Here is an 18,583-nt window from a genome sequence, read left to right as displayed (position 1 = left end):
CACTCTCTCTTTAAAAAAAAAAAAAGACAGAACCTGGGGCTGGGGATACAGCTCAGTTGGTAGAGTGCTTGCCTTGCATGCACAAGGTCCTGGGTTCAATCCCCAGCACCCCCCCCCAAAAAAAGACCGAATCTATAGCCAGTGGGATCCCCCAGTGTGGTCCCCTGGAGGGGCCCAGATGCGCACATCTTCACAAAGTCATCACTCCTAAGACATGAAAGACTGGGCTTCAAATTGAAACTGCCTGGCCTGGCAGCCTGACAAGTTCAAATCAGACATGCACCTACAGCTGTTACCATCAACCCATGACAACCCAGTCAGTCAACAATGTTCTGGCTGCTCCTCTTGGGTGCCAGGCCCTTGGCACAAGCTAACCAGTCCAAAGGGGAAAAGTCTAGGTTCCCTGTGTGGGACCAATGTGCCAAGTACTACTCCCACAGCCCAATGTGTCAGCTACCCTGGGACCTGAGGACAGTTCTACAGGCCAGCAAGCATGGGGAGGCCTCAGAGTAGCCTCCAGAGGGAAACCTCAAAGCATCCTGAACTGATGGCACTGGCTGTGCAAGCGCTCACAGAGCATGTGCAAGGCAAATGCGTCAGAAATGCTCAGAGAAAGGTGTGTATCACTCAAGGTTCTCCAAGTACACCCATGTTGCTGGCTCCAAACAGGAAAAAGCCTCTAAAGCAGAGAATGTTAGGGTCACATCACCAAGGATCTGTGTGTTGAGCCTTGAGGCCACTGGAAGGAAGGTCACTTGGCTGGGGCACGGTGGACAGGTTAGACGGAACAAGGCTGGTAGCAGGAAGCCTAGTATGGAGGGTCCTATTGGGATCTACAAAAAGTACTGGTGGTCCTGCTATGGCGATGGTTCCGAGGGTACAGAGGAAGAGAAGCTTGGGCAAGGCAAGAACCATAGGCTATATACCAGATACAAAGTTTTGGTTTTGCAGGAGAAGAGTTCTGGAGGCCACTGCATAGGAATAGAAGGTCTGTAATGCTGCTGAACTGTACCCTAAGAGATGGTGACCATGAGAAGTCTTTGGTTGTGTATTTCCCATTAAAAACCCCCACAGGACCAGGGGGTAATGTGGGACAGGGAGATGGGGCAGAGCACTCCTAGTTCCTGAGTCAAGGGATAGGGCTGAAGCAGTGGTTCTCAAACTTTGTGGCAGGAAAAGGAACCCAAGAACTTAAGAGGTAACAAGGTACTTTCCCCAAGCCTCATGTGAACAGGCAGCTGAGCCAGGTAAAATTTCAGAACACCTTGGTTCTGAGGTCCGAACTTCCCACTCCCCCCCCTACCCCCAACAATAGCAGCAACTGTGACAAGGACAGGAATACAGGCTAATCCCCACGTGTCCTGACCCTGGCCTGCTAGGAGCCAGTGGCCACCCAGGCTTTCTCCTCTACGTGGTTCTCTCCCCTACCATGGGCACTCCAACTTGCATCTTTCTTCTCCATTTCCCTTTTGTGACTCCTGGTCCTTTCATCCATTCCTCAACATACCCTTTCCTATTGATCTATTTGACCTGCCTGTGTTCAACCTTTCTTTCCCTGTTCTTCCCAGCATGTCCTCTTAGTGGGTTCTGCTGGCCTCCTTCCCTTGACATCTCTGGGTCTGTGGGCAGCTCCCTCTCAGTGGCTTCATCTCACCATGTACTTATGAAGCTACCAGTGGAGAATTCCCTTTCCAGAAGGTGACAGATCTTTCACATTCAACGTGCTGAGAAAAGAACCTCCCAGCCACCAGTGCCTCTTAGACCTGTTCCCTCCTTCCCTCTAGCTACGAGTGCCCTGACTGAGGACAACAGAATCTTTCGTAATGACCTCCTGTTCCATTCTATCCCACACATCCTTACAAATTTTAATCCAGGACACTGACCAGGCCACATCACTAGTGGAAAACCCACTTTTCTCTCTACCACCCATAGAAGTTTCAAACAAATTCACTCTGAAACCCTCTGCCCTGTCCCCCACCTCTTCTGACCCATCTACCCTGCTCTACAGGCTGGGGCCTGCATATGTTCAAATCCTGAGCCAGCTATTCCTAGTGAGGTGGCACCCAAAGAAAGAATAAACTGGACAGGATGCCCAAAGAAAGTGGGACTAGCCAAAGTGCAGGAAAAATGACAATTGATGGTTGTTTTCAACTCTTTGTATGTTGGGGGGAAAAAAAACCCATTGAGCAACAGGCTCAATGTCCACCAATGAGGAATCGGGAGGCAGCAAACAAGAATGCTAGAGACAGATCAGTAGTCCAGGAAAAAAATATTCATGCTAAACTCAGTGGCAAATGCAAGTCACTACATGTGACAGTTAAACCTTGATCTTGTGTTTAAGAAGCATGTGGATTCTATAGGGAAAAATCCAGGTGCTCAGGTCAGAGCATTGAAACCTCAGCTTTGCTGATAACTAACTCCAGGAACTCAGAGAAGTTTCTGAACTTCTCTGATACCGAGTTTCTTTGTAGCAGAATTATATAAATTCAATATATGCTTGGTAAATAAAATGCTTTAAAAGTACTAGCTGCTATTATGTGTACAAAGGTCTGGAAAGGTACATAGCAAAGGTATATATCCAGAGCAGTTATAGTTGCAACTTAGAAGAACTTACTTTCCTATTTTTGCTTATTTAGAGCCTCATGTAGACTGGGGATGTAGTCTAGTGGTAGAGCACTTGTTTAGCATATTCAAAATCCTAGGATCTGGGCTGGGGTTGTGGCATAGCAGTAGAGCACTCGCCTAGCACATGCGGGGCCCAGGGTTCAATCCTCAGCACCACATAAAAATAAACAAGTGAAATAAAGGTATTGTGTCCTACAACAACAAAAAATAAATAAATAAAGATCCTGGGTTCTACCCTCAGCACAACAAAAAGAGAAAAAAAAAATTTAAGTCTCATGTTTCTCCAATGAATAGGTACTACCAGATGACCTCCTGATCATCTAACATATGAAAGGCACTGCGGTCATTAACATTCTTAAAACCAAGACTAAAAAGGAAGACATTCAGAGAGGTCAAATTTAGCACACAGATTGTGCAGACAGACATCTCCCTACCAAAAGTCAGGCCAGGAAAAAGAGCAGCCCACTATGTGATCTAGCCAGAAGTGAGCTGAAAACACCCATTCAGAACTAAAGCATCCACCAATGCAAAGAACCTGGCATCTGAACCCTGGCTGAGATCCATTCTTGGGCACAATGTTTGACCATCTCTCCTGGATGCCCTACTCTGTTCACAAAGTCCCATCTAGCCAGGTGTGGTGACTCACATCTATAATCCCAGTGACTCAGGAGGCTGAGGCAGGAAGATCAAGTTCAAGGCCAGCCTCAGCAACTTAGATACTTTCTTAAAACAAAGAATAAAAACAAGAGCTAGGGACGTGGCTGGTGGTAGAAGGCCTCTGGTTTCAATCAAAACACACACGGGCTGGGCACAGTGGCACACATCTATAATCCCAGTGGCTCAGGAGGCCGAGGCAGGAAGATTGTGAGTTCAAAGCAAACTTCAGCAAAATCAAGGCACTAAGCAACTCAGTGAGAGCCTGTCTCCAAATAAAATACAAAACAGGGCTGGGGATGTGGCTCAGTAGTCTTGAGTGCCCCTGAGTTCAACCCCAGTACCACACACACACACACACACACACACACACATACTGGGCACAGTGGCATATGCCTATAATCCCAGCAACTCAGGAGGCTGAAGCAAGAGAATCACAAGTTCAAAACCAGCCTCAACAATTTAGCAAGTCCCTAAGTATCTTAGGGAGGCCCTGTCTCAAAATATAAAAAGGCCTAGGGATGTGGTTTAATGGTTAAGCACCCTTGGGTTCAATCCCTAGTATAAAACAAACAAAAATACACACACAATCCCACCTAATACAAAGGGTTATTAAAGTCCTCCTAATTAGTTTCAACCAGACCCAAAACATACCATGTAAGAGCTCACACACACGGTGAAGCCTTGTGGTAGACCAATGCTAGAAAAGCCCTTGTTTTTGAGGAGTAAGTTGCTTATCTAAGGCCAAACAGCTGCTGAAGGGGTACCATTTATACAGGAACACAAGTTTCCTGACTTCTGATTCCCATGCCAATGACCTACCAAGTGCACACACCTGGACAGTATGAAGTGTGTGCTATCCAGCTGTGCTCCCAAAGCAGCTGGGTATCCCTCTGCCTTGATTCCAACACAATGTGCTAAAAGCTAATCAAGTGCTGGTCTCCTAACTATACTACCTTACCCACCTTTCTGTGAGAACCAGCCATATCTTATACATTATAATGCTCGAAGGTTTGCTCCCCAAACAATTCTCATAATACAACCAAACTAGCCCCAACAAAGACAGAGATCACTCTCCATCTTCCACATGGGCACACAGATGGCCAACAGTGGGTCATTTTTTTTTTTTGGACCAGGAATTGAACCCAGAGGCACTGAACCACTGAGTCACATCCCTAGCCCTGTTTTGTATTTTATTTACAGACAGGGTCATTGAGTTGTTTAGCAACTCACTGTTGCTGAGGCTGGCTTTGAACTCGTGATCCTCCTGCCTCAGCCTGGGACTTCAGGTGTGTGCCACTACACCCAGCTATAACAGTGGATCATTTTTAAAAGAGTGAGTATAAAATCTGGAGAGGCACACACACGGACACAAAACAAAAACAAAGGATTAGCCTATTTATTTACTATTTACCCAGGGCTGACAGCATGTGTTGACAGATGTGCGAGGCATGCTTTTAACACATAAACAGTAGCCAGTAACTGGGTTTCTGAAAGGAGCAGCCCAGGTGTGTGAGGAGGTAAGTACTGTGATGAATCCGAAGGAGACCAGGCCTAGATAAAGTATACCTCAGACAGCGAAACTTCATAATGCAGCCAGGAAGCTCTGAGGTGGCCTACCGGTCACAGACATACAAGGTACAGGACAGCACCATACAAGCTGTGAAGTGCTCTGATTAACCAGGAAACTCATCCACTCATAGGTGCTCACCAGCAGGCTCAAGATGCTGCACTCCCAGCAAGTTCAGGTCCTCCCAAGGCTACTGGGCTCCACGCCACACTTACAGTAGCAAGGTGCTAAGGCACCAAGTGGCAGTGGCCCATTTCCAATGATTAGAAAAAAAGGAAAGTGGGAACCTAACATGCAGAGGGTAAACTGGAAACCACAGAATGGAATGCTGGATTTTCAGTAGTAAAAATGTTGGCAGGATACAGTGGCACACACCTGTAGTCCAAGCTACTTGGCAACAACTTTGTTGTTGTTTGCAGTACTGGGGATCGAACCCAGGGCCTAATGCATGCCAGGAAAACACTTTACTACTGTGCTACATCCCCAGCCCTAGTCCCAACTACTCAGAAAGATAAAGCTTAGGATACTTGAGCCCAGAAGTTCAACAAGACCAGTCTGGACAACATCATGACACTGCATGTGAATTTTTTTTCCCCTAAATTTCAAGCTAGCTCACATACCTAAGCAGGGAATTCATTAAACCAATGATGCTCCTCTCACAAACAACACTACACAGCTGTCAAGAATGAGGGAGGTCTGTGTGAGTCATCTGGAAAAACCGCTAAGAGACATGGTTGAGTTAAAAAACATGGCACTTATAAGGAAAGTGTTGCACATGTGTAAAAATGGTTTAAAAGTCCAGAAACATCACTATTACTACCTATAGTTTTAAAGTTTTGCATTATTTGTAGTATATTTGAGGAGAGCTTCATTTATTTATACCTGTTTATGACCAGGTACAATGTTTGTAATTGGAACAAAATAATAGAGGATGGCTTTGTATCTTTAGGTGTTTCCTGCAAGTCACATATAGGTTGCAGAGATATAAGATGTGGACCCTTTTTATTTTAAGACAGAGTTTCACCAAGTTGCTTAGGGCCTTACTAAGTTGCTAAGGCTGATCTTGAACTTGTGATCCTCCTGCCTCAGCCTCCAGAGTCACTGGGATTACAGGCATGTGCTACCATGTCCAGCTCTTTTTTAAAAAGAATTAAAAATTAAAAACGATAAATTCCTTATGCGCAATAGCCATCATCATAGGCTCTGACCCTTAGACTAGGGAGTATATATTTCTGGAAAAATTCTAGAAATGACTAAATAGATCATTTGTGTGCAACTGATGAACCCACAGTGATTCCCGAGATCACTGTGCCTTTTTCTAAGTAGATGTCCCACAAGACCCACCTTGTGACTGAATGGAGCCACAGAAGGGTGCTGCAGGAACAACAAGATAGCTGACATGAGTTTCCACAGCTAAGATAGAGAGGTAAGGGCTGGGGTTGTGGCTCAGTGGTAGAGCGCTTGCCTAGCATGTGTGAGGTACTGGGTTTGATTCTCAGCACCACATATAAATAATTAAAGCCCACTGACAACTAAAAAATATTAAAAAAGATGGAGAGGTGAGATGTGTGGCTGCTTGAACAATCTGAACAAGAAGGGAAATCAGCTATTTATCTTGTCTGACACATTTAAAAGGAAATTAGGTAAAGCCTTAGATGCTTGTCAATGGAAGAGATGACAGTGGAGTGGAATAGGTTGCCAACACAACAGAGAAAGGATTAGGACCATAAGAACAGACTGTGAATAGCACAATCAAACTGAACTCCATTCTTCCACCCCCATGCATCACTTTGGGAATATTTTATGGGGTAAATGTGGGCTGCCTTTATTTGAAGCATTTAAGTTAGAAAGAAAATCTCAAACTGTTCTGCATCATGATTGTGATGGACAAATGCATATTTGTCCAAAAGCTTTCAGGGCTCGGGATATAGCTCTATGATACAGTGTTTGCCTGGCATAAGCAAGGCTCAAGGATGGATACACAACATGGCAAATAAATAAATAAATAAAACCTAAAACCTCAAAGAACTGTATGTCAAAAATGGCAAATTTTGCTACACAGTCATGTGCCATATAATAACATTTCAGGCAACAATGGACCACATGTATTGAAAAGGCTGCCTATAGTGAACGCATAGCAAAAGACAAAAGAAAAGCAAACTGTAGGAGAAGAAAACTCCCTAAGAAAATTCACAGTGAAGCATTTAGCAGAAGCTTTTGTAGACCTCAACAAGCTCCTTGAAAAGTTTGAAAACATGGGACTGGGGTTGTAGCTCAGTGGTAGAACACTTACCTACCATGTGCAAGACCCTGGGTTCCATCTCCAACACTATATTTTTTTAAAAAAAGTTTGAAGATATGGATCACAATCCCTAAGAGTTTTCATTAAGAGAGTGGAATTTTCACACATAATCTGCTTACAAGCAAACCTATGATAAAAAAATAAAATCAAGCAAACCACCATGGACATATTTCTAAAAGGAGTAACACATCCTCAAAGAGAGCCTTAGGCTATGTCATTCTAGAGATGCAGAAGGTGGCATTGTCATCAAGGAGGTGACAGCACTATGCATGTTATTGCCCCTGAAGACCTAATGGTAGGACAAGATGTGGAGGTAGAAGAGTGATCCTGAAGATCCTGACCTTGTATAGGCCTAGGCTGATTGTGTTTGTCATTATTTAAAACATTTGAAAAGTAATAATAAAAATTTTAAGAGGAAAGAGATAGGAATAAGAACATAAAAAAAGTAAATACTTTAGTACAGCTATACTGTACAATAGGTTTTTGGTTTATCCCATGTATTACAAGAGTTAAAATTAAAAAGTTTAAAATTTACATTAAGCTAAAACTTGTTTATTATTAAAGAAAAACATATTATGAATTCACAGTGTAGCCCACGTGTACAGTGTTTATAAAGTCTACAGCAGTATACAGTAATATCCTAAGCCTTCACATCCACTCACTACTCATTAGCCAATTAACCCAGAGCAGCTGTTCCATTTATGGGATGTGCCCCACAGAGGTATACGAACTTTCATCTTTTTGTATCTTTTCTAATCAACATTGTTTTGGGGGTTTTGTTTAGTTGCAGTGTTGAGGACTGAACCAAAGGCCTTGTACTAGGTGAGCACTCTACCACTGATCTACATTCCAAGCCCTATACCTTTTCTAAGTTTAGATACACAAATACTTCCTATTGTGTTACAACTACATACAGTACTCATGAAAGTAGCATGCTGTACAGGATTTAGCTTAAAAGAAACATGCTAGAACACATAGTCTAGGTGCATAAGCTATATCTCTAGGCTTATGTGCTCTGTGTTACCACAAAGAAATTGCCTACTGGGGGCTGGGGATGTGGCTCACAGGTAGAGTGTTTGTCTGGCAGGTGTGAGGCCCTGGTTTTGATTCCCAGCACCCTTCGAAAAAAAGAAATTGTCTAACAATACATTTCTCAGAACATGTCCTGTCATTACATGGCACATAAGTGTAAACTGAATATCCTGGCCCAATAGTAATGCACAAAGAGGACTACACTGGGCACATATTCTTCTGGTAGCCTGGCCACCCAAAGGTACAGAAGAGAGGTGACCACTATGCCCTGGCATGGTCAGACAATACCTATGGCACCTGAGCTGGATGTGTCCTTCCAGAAGCAAAACAGAGTCATAAGAGAAAAGAAGCTAGAAAGATGGGAAGCACTGACATGCCACTAGCCTACCTGCTATTCTTTCTACCATTCCACTTGTCTTCACATCTGCCCATCATGCCTTCAAGCAGATAAACATGGAATAGGCCAGAAGAAGGCAGCAGACCTCCTGAGGCCTCTAATTGGTTTATATGGATCCACACAGCAGCCACTCATGTGAGTTATGACCACGCCTAAGTACAATGTTAGGCTGGCGCTCTGCCCACACCTCAGCATTTGGTCTATGAGAACAGATTTGGAGCTTAGTGAACACTCCATCTATGCTTGATCTACAACAGGCAGGGCTAAGGTTGATGAACTTCTCCAGGAATTCATAGAAGTTGCCAATAATCCCTATCTTTTCTAAAAGCACATAAACTTTTCTTTCTAGAGTACAGCTTGAGATCAATCAAACCCTCCCATTTTGGTCATTTCCTCACCCACCTCCTTCCTTTGAAAATTGGGAGGCTGGCCTATCTACAGCCCTTCAGCATCTCTTCCAACCTATAATTCTTTAAGGATCAGCAGCAATTCCACCTGCAGCCAACCTTAATAGTTTCTGTACATAATTCCACCAAGTCTAAGAAATTACACCATTTGGAGAAGCTAGGCAATCTAGCAGAACTTTGTCCACCAGGGATTTCAATTCTCTTACCATGTTTCCTTCTGTCCCCCATCTCTTTACTTAGCAATCATGTAAAGCAACCTGCTATCCCCCCAGTTCTTCCTGTTTCCCCATTCAGAGCCCATGGCAGGATTTTGCCCTTCCCATTCCTTTCCCCTAGCAAGTGCTGGAGATGGAACCCACAGACTTTTGCGTATCAGGCAAGTACTCTACCACTATCTAAAGCTATACCCCCAACCCCCCAAAGACCTAGGTGCTGCTGGCAGGCATCCTCCCTCAGCTTCCTCTCTGGTCTCTTTCCTTCCTCATTTAGATCATAGTCATACTCAGAACCCTTGTTTGTGAGCCTCAGTCCTCTGAGTATGCTTCCCTTTCATTCTCAGACCACAACATCATACTTTTTTTGGACCTTCCTAAAACTTTAGAGTATGTGTCTGACTCCTCCTGGCCTTCTCATTTCCTGACTTTCCTAAGTCTGAGGAATTGAAGATTATATCTGCAATCAAATATATCACCTTAAAAAGATGTTAGAACTGAGGGTATAGCTCAATGGGAGCGTATGTGTTTAGCAGTCACAAGGCCCTGGGTTCAATCCTTAGCAAAACACACACACACACACACACACACACACACACACACACACAATGATTCAGCACATTAAAAGACTAAATAGAGAGAGCTAGGGTTGTAGCTTAATGGTACAGTGTTTGCCTCGCACATGTGAGGCACTAGGTTTGATTCCCAGCACCGCATTAAAAATAAACAAAGATTTTTTTAAAAGGCCACATATTAAAAAAAAAAAAAACTTAATTCCTATTGTGGTAGAATTAAGAGGTGGTGCCTATTTGGAAGTGACTGACTCTTGAAAGCCCTGTCCTCATAAATGGATTAGTGCCTTTTAAAGGCCTGGAGGTTAACAACTTGGGAGGCTGAGGCAGGAAGATCCCAAGTTCAAGATAAGCCTCAGCAACTTAGCAATACCCTGCCTCAAAAAAGGGGTGGGGGGCAGGCTGGGTGTGTAGCTCAGTGGTAGAGTACCCCTGGGTTCAATCTCCAGTAGTGAAAAGACCTGGAGGGAACCAGCTTAGGCTTTCTTTAGCCATGTTGTCACATGAAGACAGTCTTCCTCCTTTCCAAAGGATGAAGCAATAAGGCGCCATCTTAGAAGTAGAAAATAATCCTCACCAGACATCAAACATGCCAGTGTCTTGGATCTTAAGATTCCCAGCTTCTAGAACTGTAAGAAATAATTTTTCTGTTATAACTTACCAGTCTCAGGTATTCTGTTACAGCAGCACAGATGGAATAAGTGAGATACTTGGCTTTTTTAGCCCTGAATCACATAGCAGCAAATCTTTCTAATATCTTTATTCACCCTTAATCTGAGCTTCTATATACTTCCCTGCCAGGCCCCATTGATCAGAACCCATGTATGAAACAGGAGGCAGCAAACAGGGCCCAAGACTCTAATTGGCACTTCCTACTAGTCCAGTCTTGCCTAATTAGCCACCCCAGGCCCTGACCAAGACTCTTGGCATTGTCCAAAACAAAACAAACAAAACACCAAAAATACTCAGGGCATCATGGAATACAACATGCAGCCAATACAGACTTACACCTGGAAAGGCTTTAGGGAAAGGGTCACTTTTGTGTACTCTTCTCAAGCACCCCATACAGAAAAGGCCCTTGGTCAGTCAGTCCCTTATGAGATGGGCTCCACATGTCTTCTTCCAGAGGAGGGAAATGAGGGAAGGGCTTTGTCATTTACTTTGATCTACATGCAAAGAGACTGTAAGATGATAATACTTTTTTTTTTTTCCCAGAGACCAGAGAGTGAGTCAGGGTCTTTTGACATTCAGTCAATCCCTTCCCATGCTCCATGCTGCCTCTGGAGATGAGGAGTCAACTTTGTGGCTCCATAAACACAAACAGGGTCGCTGGGTCCAGGCCACAGCCTGAGGAATAGTTGAAGCCACAGGAGGCTGAGCCCACACAGCTCCATGTCGCCGACTAGGCTAGGGTTCACTTCACAGCCCCTGGCCTCTCCCCACTCACAAGGACAGCAGCAACGAAAAGCCAGCAATGTAGAGATTCCTCTGGGCACGGAAAAGCTTCATGTGGAAATGTTCCATGGCCCCAGGATTGTTCTGGAGGTTCACCTTTTCTGTCACATCATCATACTTCCGAATTTCACGTACGGCATCTATGGTGAAGCAGCGAGAAGACAGAAATATTTAGCTGTCACTTGGGAAAGGGAAACAGGTACTATAAAATGGGCTGGCCTCACTTCCCTCATATCCATCTCCCTAATTACTTCTACTTCCACACACACCCATGGGAGGCTTTATCAAAAGCTTCCTCCCTCAGGCCTCCTTTCTGCTCTGGCTTTTTGCACATCAATACCTGCTCCATTCTATCCAGACCACAAGCTTGCTCTATACTTCAAGACACTAACCCAGGTTAGGTATTGCTAACAACAGTGGCAGCATCCCTTTCCTATTGTGCCCCCAATCTCAGCTTGTTCTCCTTCTTTTAAGTCAGGCTGCCAACTACCCCACTGGCAAGCCAGGTATCCTATTTGTGGAAATGCCTGCTTAAGAAGCATGGAGATGCCTTGGAATCAAGGGTTTCTGTTTTTAAATTTTACAAAAGGCTTTATTATTTATGTCTTATTTTGAATAGAAAAGGAACTTATGCTCATCAAAAGTTCAAACATGCTGGACCCAGTGGCACATGTCTGTAATCCCAGAAGCTCAGGAGTCTGAGGCAGGAGGATCACAAGTTCAAAGCTAGCTTCAGCAAAAGCAAGGTGCTAAGCAACTCAGTGAGACCCTGTCTCTAAATAAAATACAAAATAAGGCTGGGGATGTGGCTCAGTGGCCAACTGTCCCCGAGTTCAATCCCTAGGACTCCCTCCCCCAACAACAAAAAAAGTTCAACACGGTGGTGCACTCTTGTAATCCCAGCTACTTGGGAGGCCAAGGCAGGAGGATTTCGAGCTTAGGGCCAGCCTGGGCAATTTAGCAAGACCCTGTCTCAAAATAAGAACTGGCTGTAGTTCAGTGATAGAGCACCCCTGGGTTCAACATCTAGTACCAGGAAAAAATGAAAAGATACATATATAAGTATGTGGTCCCCTCATATAAAGTCACTATCAGTCATATCACCCTATTATCTGCTTTATAATACAAATCTGACTCTGAAATTATTAGAACATGTTTCTTGTCTGTCTTCCCCAAAGTAGACTTTATTTATGAAGCAGAAGCCTTTTCCACCATTTCCCCCAAGAGCTAGCATACCTCTGGGTATAGAGTATTCAAAAAGAATAATTTTTGAAATTATTCAAAATAATTATTGAATAACTCTGCCTCCAAAAGAGCTACTGTCAGATGCACAATTCTATGGTTCCATTCAGATGTACATGGAACTAGAGCACACCTACTACTTTTCCCCACTTATCATGAGATAGCTTTTTAAGTACATAAAATCTACCTGAAGAATACTCTTAATAGACCCCCATGTAAGAGGGCAAGAGATCACTATCTGGTACTGAGGGTTTGGCTCAGTGGTACAGTGCTTGCCTTGCATGTTCAAGTCCATGGATACCATCCCCAGTATGACCCCCGCCCCCAAAAGGTGGGGAGTTTTAATGTCTAGGTATTGTTTGGTTTGTAATTTCTGGTTTGGACAGGTTGGTTTTCATGTTGATCTTGCATTACAAAAATCTACCTGCCCTTCCTGGTGTCTGTGTGTTAAATCTGTGTCATGATGTAAGCACTCTCAAACACTGCCAGTAGGAGTATAAGCTGGTACAACAACATATCCATTAAGAAATGTAAAATGTTCATACCCTCAGGTTCAGCAACTCTACCTTTATGAATTTATCCCACAGAAGCATGTACAATACAAGGATGCCTATAAGGGAATTAAACTATAGCACAACCATATGAATATGCAATCTTTTATCTAACTTTTTTTTTGGGGGGGGGGCAGTACTGAGGATTGAACTCAGGGGCACTTCACCACCGAGCTACATCCCCAACCCAACTGATTGATTCATGCTGGGGATGAACTGGGGGTGCTTAACTGCTAAGCCACACCCCCAGAATCCCCCCCCCTTTGAGACAGGATCTGGCCAAGTTGCTAAGGGCCTCCCTAAGTTGTTGAGGCTGGTCTCCAACTTGGGATCCTCCTGCCTCAGCCTTCAATGTGCCAAGATTTCAGGCACACAATAACACACCTGGCACTATGCAATCTTTAAAAACAATGAGATTGCTATAAAAGATTCCTAAGGTAAACAAAAAAAGCACAACCCAGAACAATGTGCATATGACCCAAGCACTGTATACATTCCAATGCACCACAAAATATTCATAATGGTTACCTATGGGACATGGGATCATGGGGGACTTCAACTTCCCTATCTTTAATTTCTCCATCTTTTCGGGGGGGGGGGCATACTTGAGATTTAACCCAGGAGCAATTTACCACTGAGCTACATTCATAGTCCTTTTCATTTATTCTGAGACAGGTTCTCTCTCCAAGTTGTTTAGGGCCTCCCTAAGTTGCCAAGCCTGGCCCTGAACTTGCAATCCTCCTGAGTCATTGTGCTTATAGGCAAGTGCCACCATACCCAGCAATTTCTGCATCCTTAATAATAACTTTATACTATTTTGTAATCAGAAAAACAAGATTAAAAATATCAATTCTCACATTGTTGTTGCAATCCAAGAATGCCATCATCCTAAAGACCACATTGACTAACAGCCGAGAGGAGACTGGAGTTCGGGGGAGGTTGAGTACTACAACCCAAGGCCCACAGCAGAACCCAGCCCCCATCCCCAGGTTGGGTCCCAGCCCAGGTAGATGGACCCTACCTCATCACCTCTACTCTCCCAATCACATCTGATATAGACCACTCCTGGTGAATAGTGCTGGCCAGCGCTGTAGCTCATGCTAGTTATACCTATAATCTTTCAGTAGTTCTACTATTAACACTTATACCTGCAGAAGATCTGCAGATGTCTCTAAATTATGTCTCTAAATCATAGTCATACATCTCTCTAGAACTCACAGCAGACCCATGATTCCCAAAAAGAATGCTTTGCCAACTACCAAAAGGTCTCTCTGGTAAGCTAGCTTTTCTAGTGGTAAGCTGCACTAGAAAACAGACACTATGGCTCTGGTTTGGGGAAGGGGCAAGACCCTGAGGGAATAAGCCCAACATGGTCCATCCTTCCTCCAGTTCTTGCCCTCTCCCCAAACTAAAAGCAAGCATGTCTATGTCTATGTCTACTCAATTCAAAAACTCTGTAGCCTGGCTTTGCAGCTCAGAACCAAGATTGACACAAATATTCCCTACTGACTCCTGGCTCAGAGGCTGCTCAGGGAGAGAACCCTGATTGAAAAGAGCTGCTTCTAGACAGCTTGCCAAGTATTTCAAGAACAGTGAGGTATGTGGGCAGCTGGCACCTACCCTATATGCCTGGGAACTGGCAGGCCACACCTGGCCTGTTCAGAAACAGTCTTGCCTGAACAAATCCCATGGGCCCCAAGACATCAGGAAAGAGAAATACCCAATAATGTAGCTAGTGGGTGGGGCTCTGTACAGTCCTCTGACCTATGTCCCTCACACTAAGGTAGAAATGCTGGGCACCAAGGGACAGAAGTACTCAGTACCTAAGCAAGTGTCACAGCTCTCAAATGGGACTGCTATCTGCAGCAGAGCCAAGCAAATGATCAGGGCACTTATATCAGTCTCTGTCTCCGAGAAGCCAAAGCTGTTCTCTATATGTCCAAAGTGGCACAGGGTTTTGCAGCAGAGGCCATGGCACAAGGCGTGTGACAGGCAGTTGCCCCTAGACCCAGCTCACTCACCAATAACCAGCAGCACAAGGATGACAATGAGAACTACGAAGAAGGTGTTGCCATAGGTCACTACTAACTCCACCAAACGAGACTTGAAAATCTTCTGCCATCTGTAAAGGAAATAAAAAGCATAGGAACTAAAATCACACACACACACACACGAGATGTAGGCCCTAAGCAGAACAGAAAACCAGCTGTTCTCCTGTGGCCAAACAGCCCATACTAAGTCAACCTCAGCTGCCTGTAATTCTCCAATTAATGATGTCCCTTCTAGAGTGTTTAATAAGCCAGGAGTGGTGCTGCATGCCTGTAATCCCAGGGGCTCGGGAGGCTCAGGCAGGAGGATCTCAAGTTCAAAGCCAGCCCCAGCAACTTAGTGAGACCCTGTTTCAAAGTAAAACATAGAAAAGTTCTAGGGATGTGTCTCAGTGGTTAAGTGCCCCTGCGTTCAATCCTTGGTACGAAAAAAAAAAAAAAAAAAGAAGGGGGAGGGTGTTAATAAAAAGATGTCTGCCCACATACAAAAAAAAAATCTAAAACACAGACCTTCTCTAGTGAGGAGAAACAATTTTCATCATATCCTGCTTCATAGTATTTAAGTGTTTGCCCTATACAACTGGTATTTCTTTTTTATTTAATTTCAATATTTATTTTTCAGTTTTCGGCGGACACAACATCTTTGTTTGTATGTGGTGCTGAGGATTGAACCCGGGCCGCACGCATGCCAGGCGAGCGCGCTACCGCTTGAGCCACATCCCCAGCCCCACAACTGGTATTTCTTTAAACTTTCTATGTGATAAATTTTGGTTTGTCTAGTTCTTCCCACTCTGATTATAAAAACACTCCAGAGCTGCCACCATGTCCATCCACGAATATTGTGGGATGTGGAGAATTATCTTCAGAAATGTTTACATATTGTTAAAATTAGAAAGGCACCCTCATTATCAGAGGCAGCATTTGAAAGCCCAATTGTTTTAACAGTTGCTTTGTTACAATCAGGAGCCAACAAGGTTCTGACTTGGCATCTGGTAAGTCTGTCTTACTCTGCAAGTTCCACCCATCCACCCCCCTTTTGTTTCTGATATGAGATTAAAGTCAGGGCCTCCTCTATGCAAAGCAGAGCCCTACCTTTGAGCTATACCCCATCTCTTCTTATTTTGAAAAGGGGTCTTAAGTTGCCAGGCTAACCTGGAACTTGTAATCCTCCTGCCTCAGGCATTTGCCATCACCACTGCATAGGAAGGAAGAAGTTTGCCCTAGGAAGCTTCCCAGATTACAGCTTCAAGGGGCTCTACATTTCCTGCTAATCTGTGCACAGATTTGGTTTGTAGCAAACAAAAGCATTCCTTAGGTGATATTGCATTTTTCTTCAGGCCCTTACATCAGGACTCTATTTTTCATTTAAAAAAAAATGATAAAAAAGATATCTGTGGCTACTTAGCCTTAGTTGTTAACATTCAAGTGTGGACAAGGATAATGTGTTTGTGTTCTGTGTGTAATTAAAAATTAACTTCAAATTAACTTTTAACAGTTCCTTTGCTCATTAAAAGGGAATATGGCTTCATCCTTCACAGGCTGAGTAATGCTCATGAGGCTACTATGCAATGCCAGTGAAGCTAGTTAGGACAAAAGTCAGCAAATCAGCAACAACGTGACCCAGTGGTGCAAGTATTCTGGATCCCACACACAGCCAACCTCCTCCGCAACCTGGGGCCCAAGGGTAGGCAGTAGGAGTTTGTTTCTAAAACTTGAGATAAATCCTCCTTTTGGAGCATTGTGAACACCAGAAGATAGGGTGCGTAAGAAAGGAATTCAACAAAATGTGACAAAGCACAATGGTAAAAAACATACCCATGCCACCTCCAACCCAGACAGGTTCTACCTGTTTTCATCTGGCCCCAATTCCAGGGTCCACCAATGCTGCACATGCACAAGCCACAGGGCTCAGTGGCAGGCACCCTCCAGCTTACTCCACAGGCCATACCTTTTGGGAGAAATGAAGGGAATGCAGAGAAGCAACACAGCAAAGACCTCTGCATAGAGGAAGGTGGCAACTGCAGTCCACTGCAGACTCATCCTGTGGTTACCAGGTTTCCAACAGAGATGTGAGCTTGTTTCCTAGCAGGGAACAGAAGGAACAGAAGCTATGAGAACTGGGCAACCACTGACCTCGAGTTTAGGTATTTGGAGAGGCTAAGGTTGCCACTCATCACCCTGGACCCCAGCACTCTGCTTCAGAGCCCTTAAATCACCGGCTAAATCGGGATTCAATTGGCCAATGGCGCCCAACCGCCTGACAAACTTCCGCTTACAGGGACAGTTACTTGCCGCCCTCCAGCATGTGCGTTAACACGTCCAAAGCCACCTTTGTTGACGATGCCTTTCCCCGGGGAGTCCCAGAGACTCCTTAGGCCTGTTTAACTAAGAAAACGTATTCCATAAACAACAGTACATGAGCAGGAGGAAATCCTCAGCACCCACTGGGTTCCCTTCCCAGGCAAGCTGCACCGTGCTGCAGAGACCGGGCATTTTTCAAAACCCTGCTACAGCCAGCTCCGGGACCACAGTATTTTAATAACTGCACCCTGCGGCCACCACCTACTCCCCCACAGAAACAGGGAGTCCCTTCGGTCCCCAACCCTTCCGACCCATAGATAAAAACACAGCGCCTCCTTCTGGAACCATTTTCAGGAGCTAAAAAAGCCTTTCGACTATTCCTGCCTTCCATGGGGCGGGAGGCCTCGAGGTGCCTTGAAAAGGCCCAAGACAGCGACTCCTAGAGGGCAGGAGTCAGGGCCAAGAGCAAACTCAGGTCTCGACTGAGCATCCCAAGCCCTCATCCAAAGAAAGCTCCAGAAGAAGCGAGTCTCCTCGAAGCCCTAGTGGGTCACAACGCCACCCAGCTCACGAGCCGCCCACGCAGCATCAGGCGGCCTGGGAGTAGCCCTGGCCCAGCACTCTCCCCAAAGGCTCTCCCAGAGCTCCTACGAGTGGGGTTCGCCACCGTCCCCTGGCCCTCAATCCCCGAAAGCCCCGCTCCAACCGTCGCCGCGGTCCCATTTCTCTCAGCCCAGCCCTCTCCTACACTCCCTTGTCGGCCCCAGATCCCTAGATTCCGCAGACCCCTCGGTGTCTCCACGCTGCTGGTCCCTCTCCCTCGCCGAGGGGATGGGGTAGCCTTCGCAATCCCGGAGCCCAGCCAGATGGATGGACCCCACTCACCGAGTTCCTCACAATCCACGCACACAGGGCCGCAACCACCAAAATCTCTCACCACAGTCCCAGCCCCGCCCCTTTCCCGCGGCCGGAAACCGGAACTGCCTACAGGGCCACGCCCACCAGCCCTCGCGAGGCCCCGGCGGCTCCGCCCACGGCTTCTTCCCGCCTCGCTCGCCAGCTTAGGGCCTGTCTCCAAGGGCTTGAGAGGAAGCGGCGCCTCGCAGCGGGCGGCTGTCCGCGGTGCCTTGGGCACTCCGGATGCACAGGGGGCGGGGTGGGGCGGAGCCTTGGAGGGAAAACAAGGGCAACTGCTCTAGCCGGCCGGGTCGTCCC

At 45.4% G+C, this 18,583-nt stretch overlaps 1 protein-coding gene across 1 annotated transcript in view; it reads right to left on the bottom strand.

Annotated features, from left to right (window-relative positions):
• Bcap31 (B cell receptor associated protein 31) overlaps positions 1-18,358 on the bottom strand; it is a 31,304-nt gene extending 12,946 nt beyond the window's left edge. The window contains exons 1-4 of the mRNA XM_026412782.1: positions 18,254-18,358; positions 17,016-17,149; positions 15,041-15,141; positions 11,219-11,366 (exon numbers count right to left, since the gene is read on the bottom strand). Of these exons, the coding sequence (XP_026268567.1) occupies positions 11,219-11,366; positions 15,041-15,141; positions 17,016-17,107 (341 nt within the window). The 5' untranslated portion in view covers positions 17,108-17,149; positions 18,254-18,358. The remainder of the gene's footprint in view (positions 1-11,218; positions 11,367-15,040; positions 15,142-17,015; positions 17,150-18,253) is intronic.
• Positions 18,359-18,583: the final 225 nt, after the last annotated feature.

Source organism: Urocitellus parryii, chromosome X (assembly GCF_045843805.1).
Source record: "Urocitellus parryii isolate mUroPar1 chromosome X, mUroPar1.hap1, whole genome shotgun sequence".
Classification (NCBI taxonomy): domain Eukaryota; kingdom Metazoa; phylum Chordata; class Mammalia; order Rodentia; family Sciuridae; genus Urocitellus; species Urocitellus parryii.
Note: the sequence above shows the minus strand (reverse complement) of the source record. Positions and strands in the feature narration are given on the sequence as shown.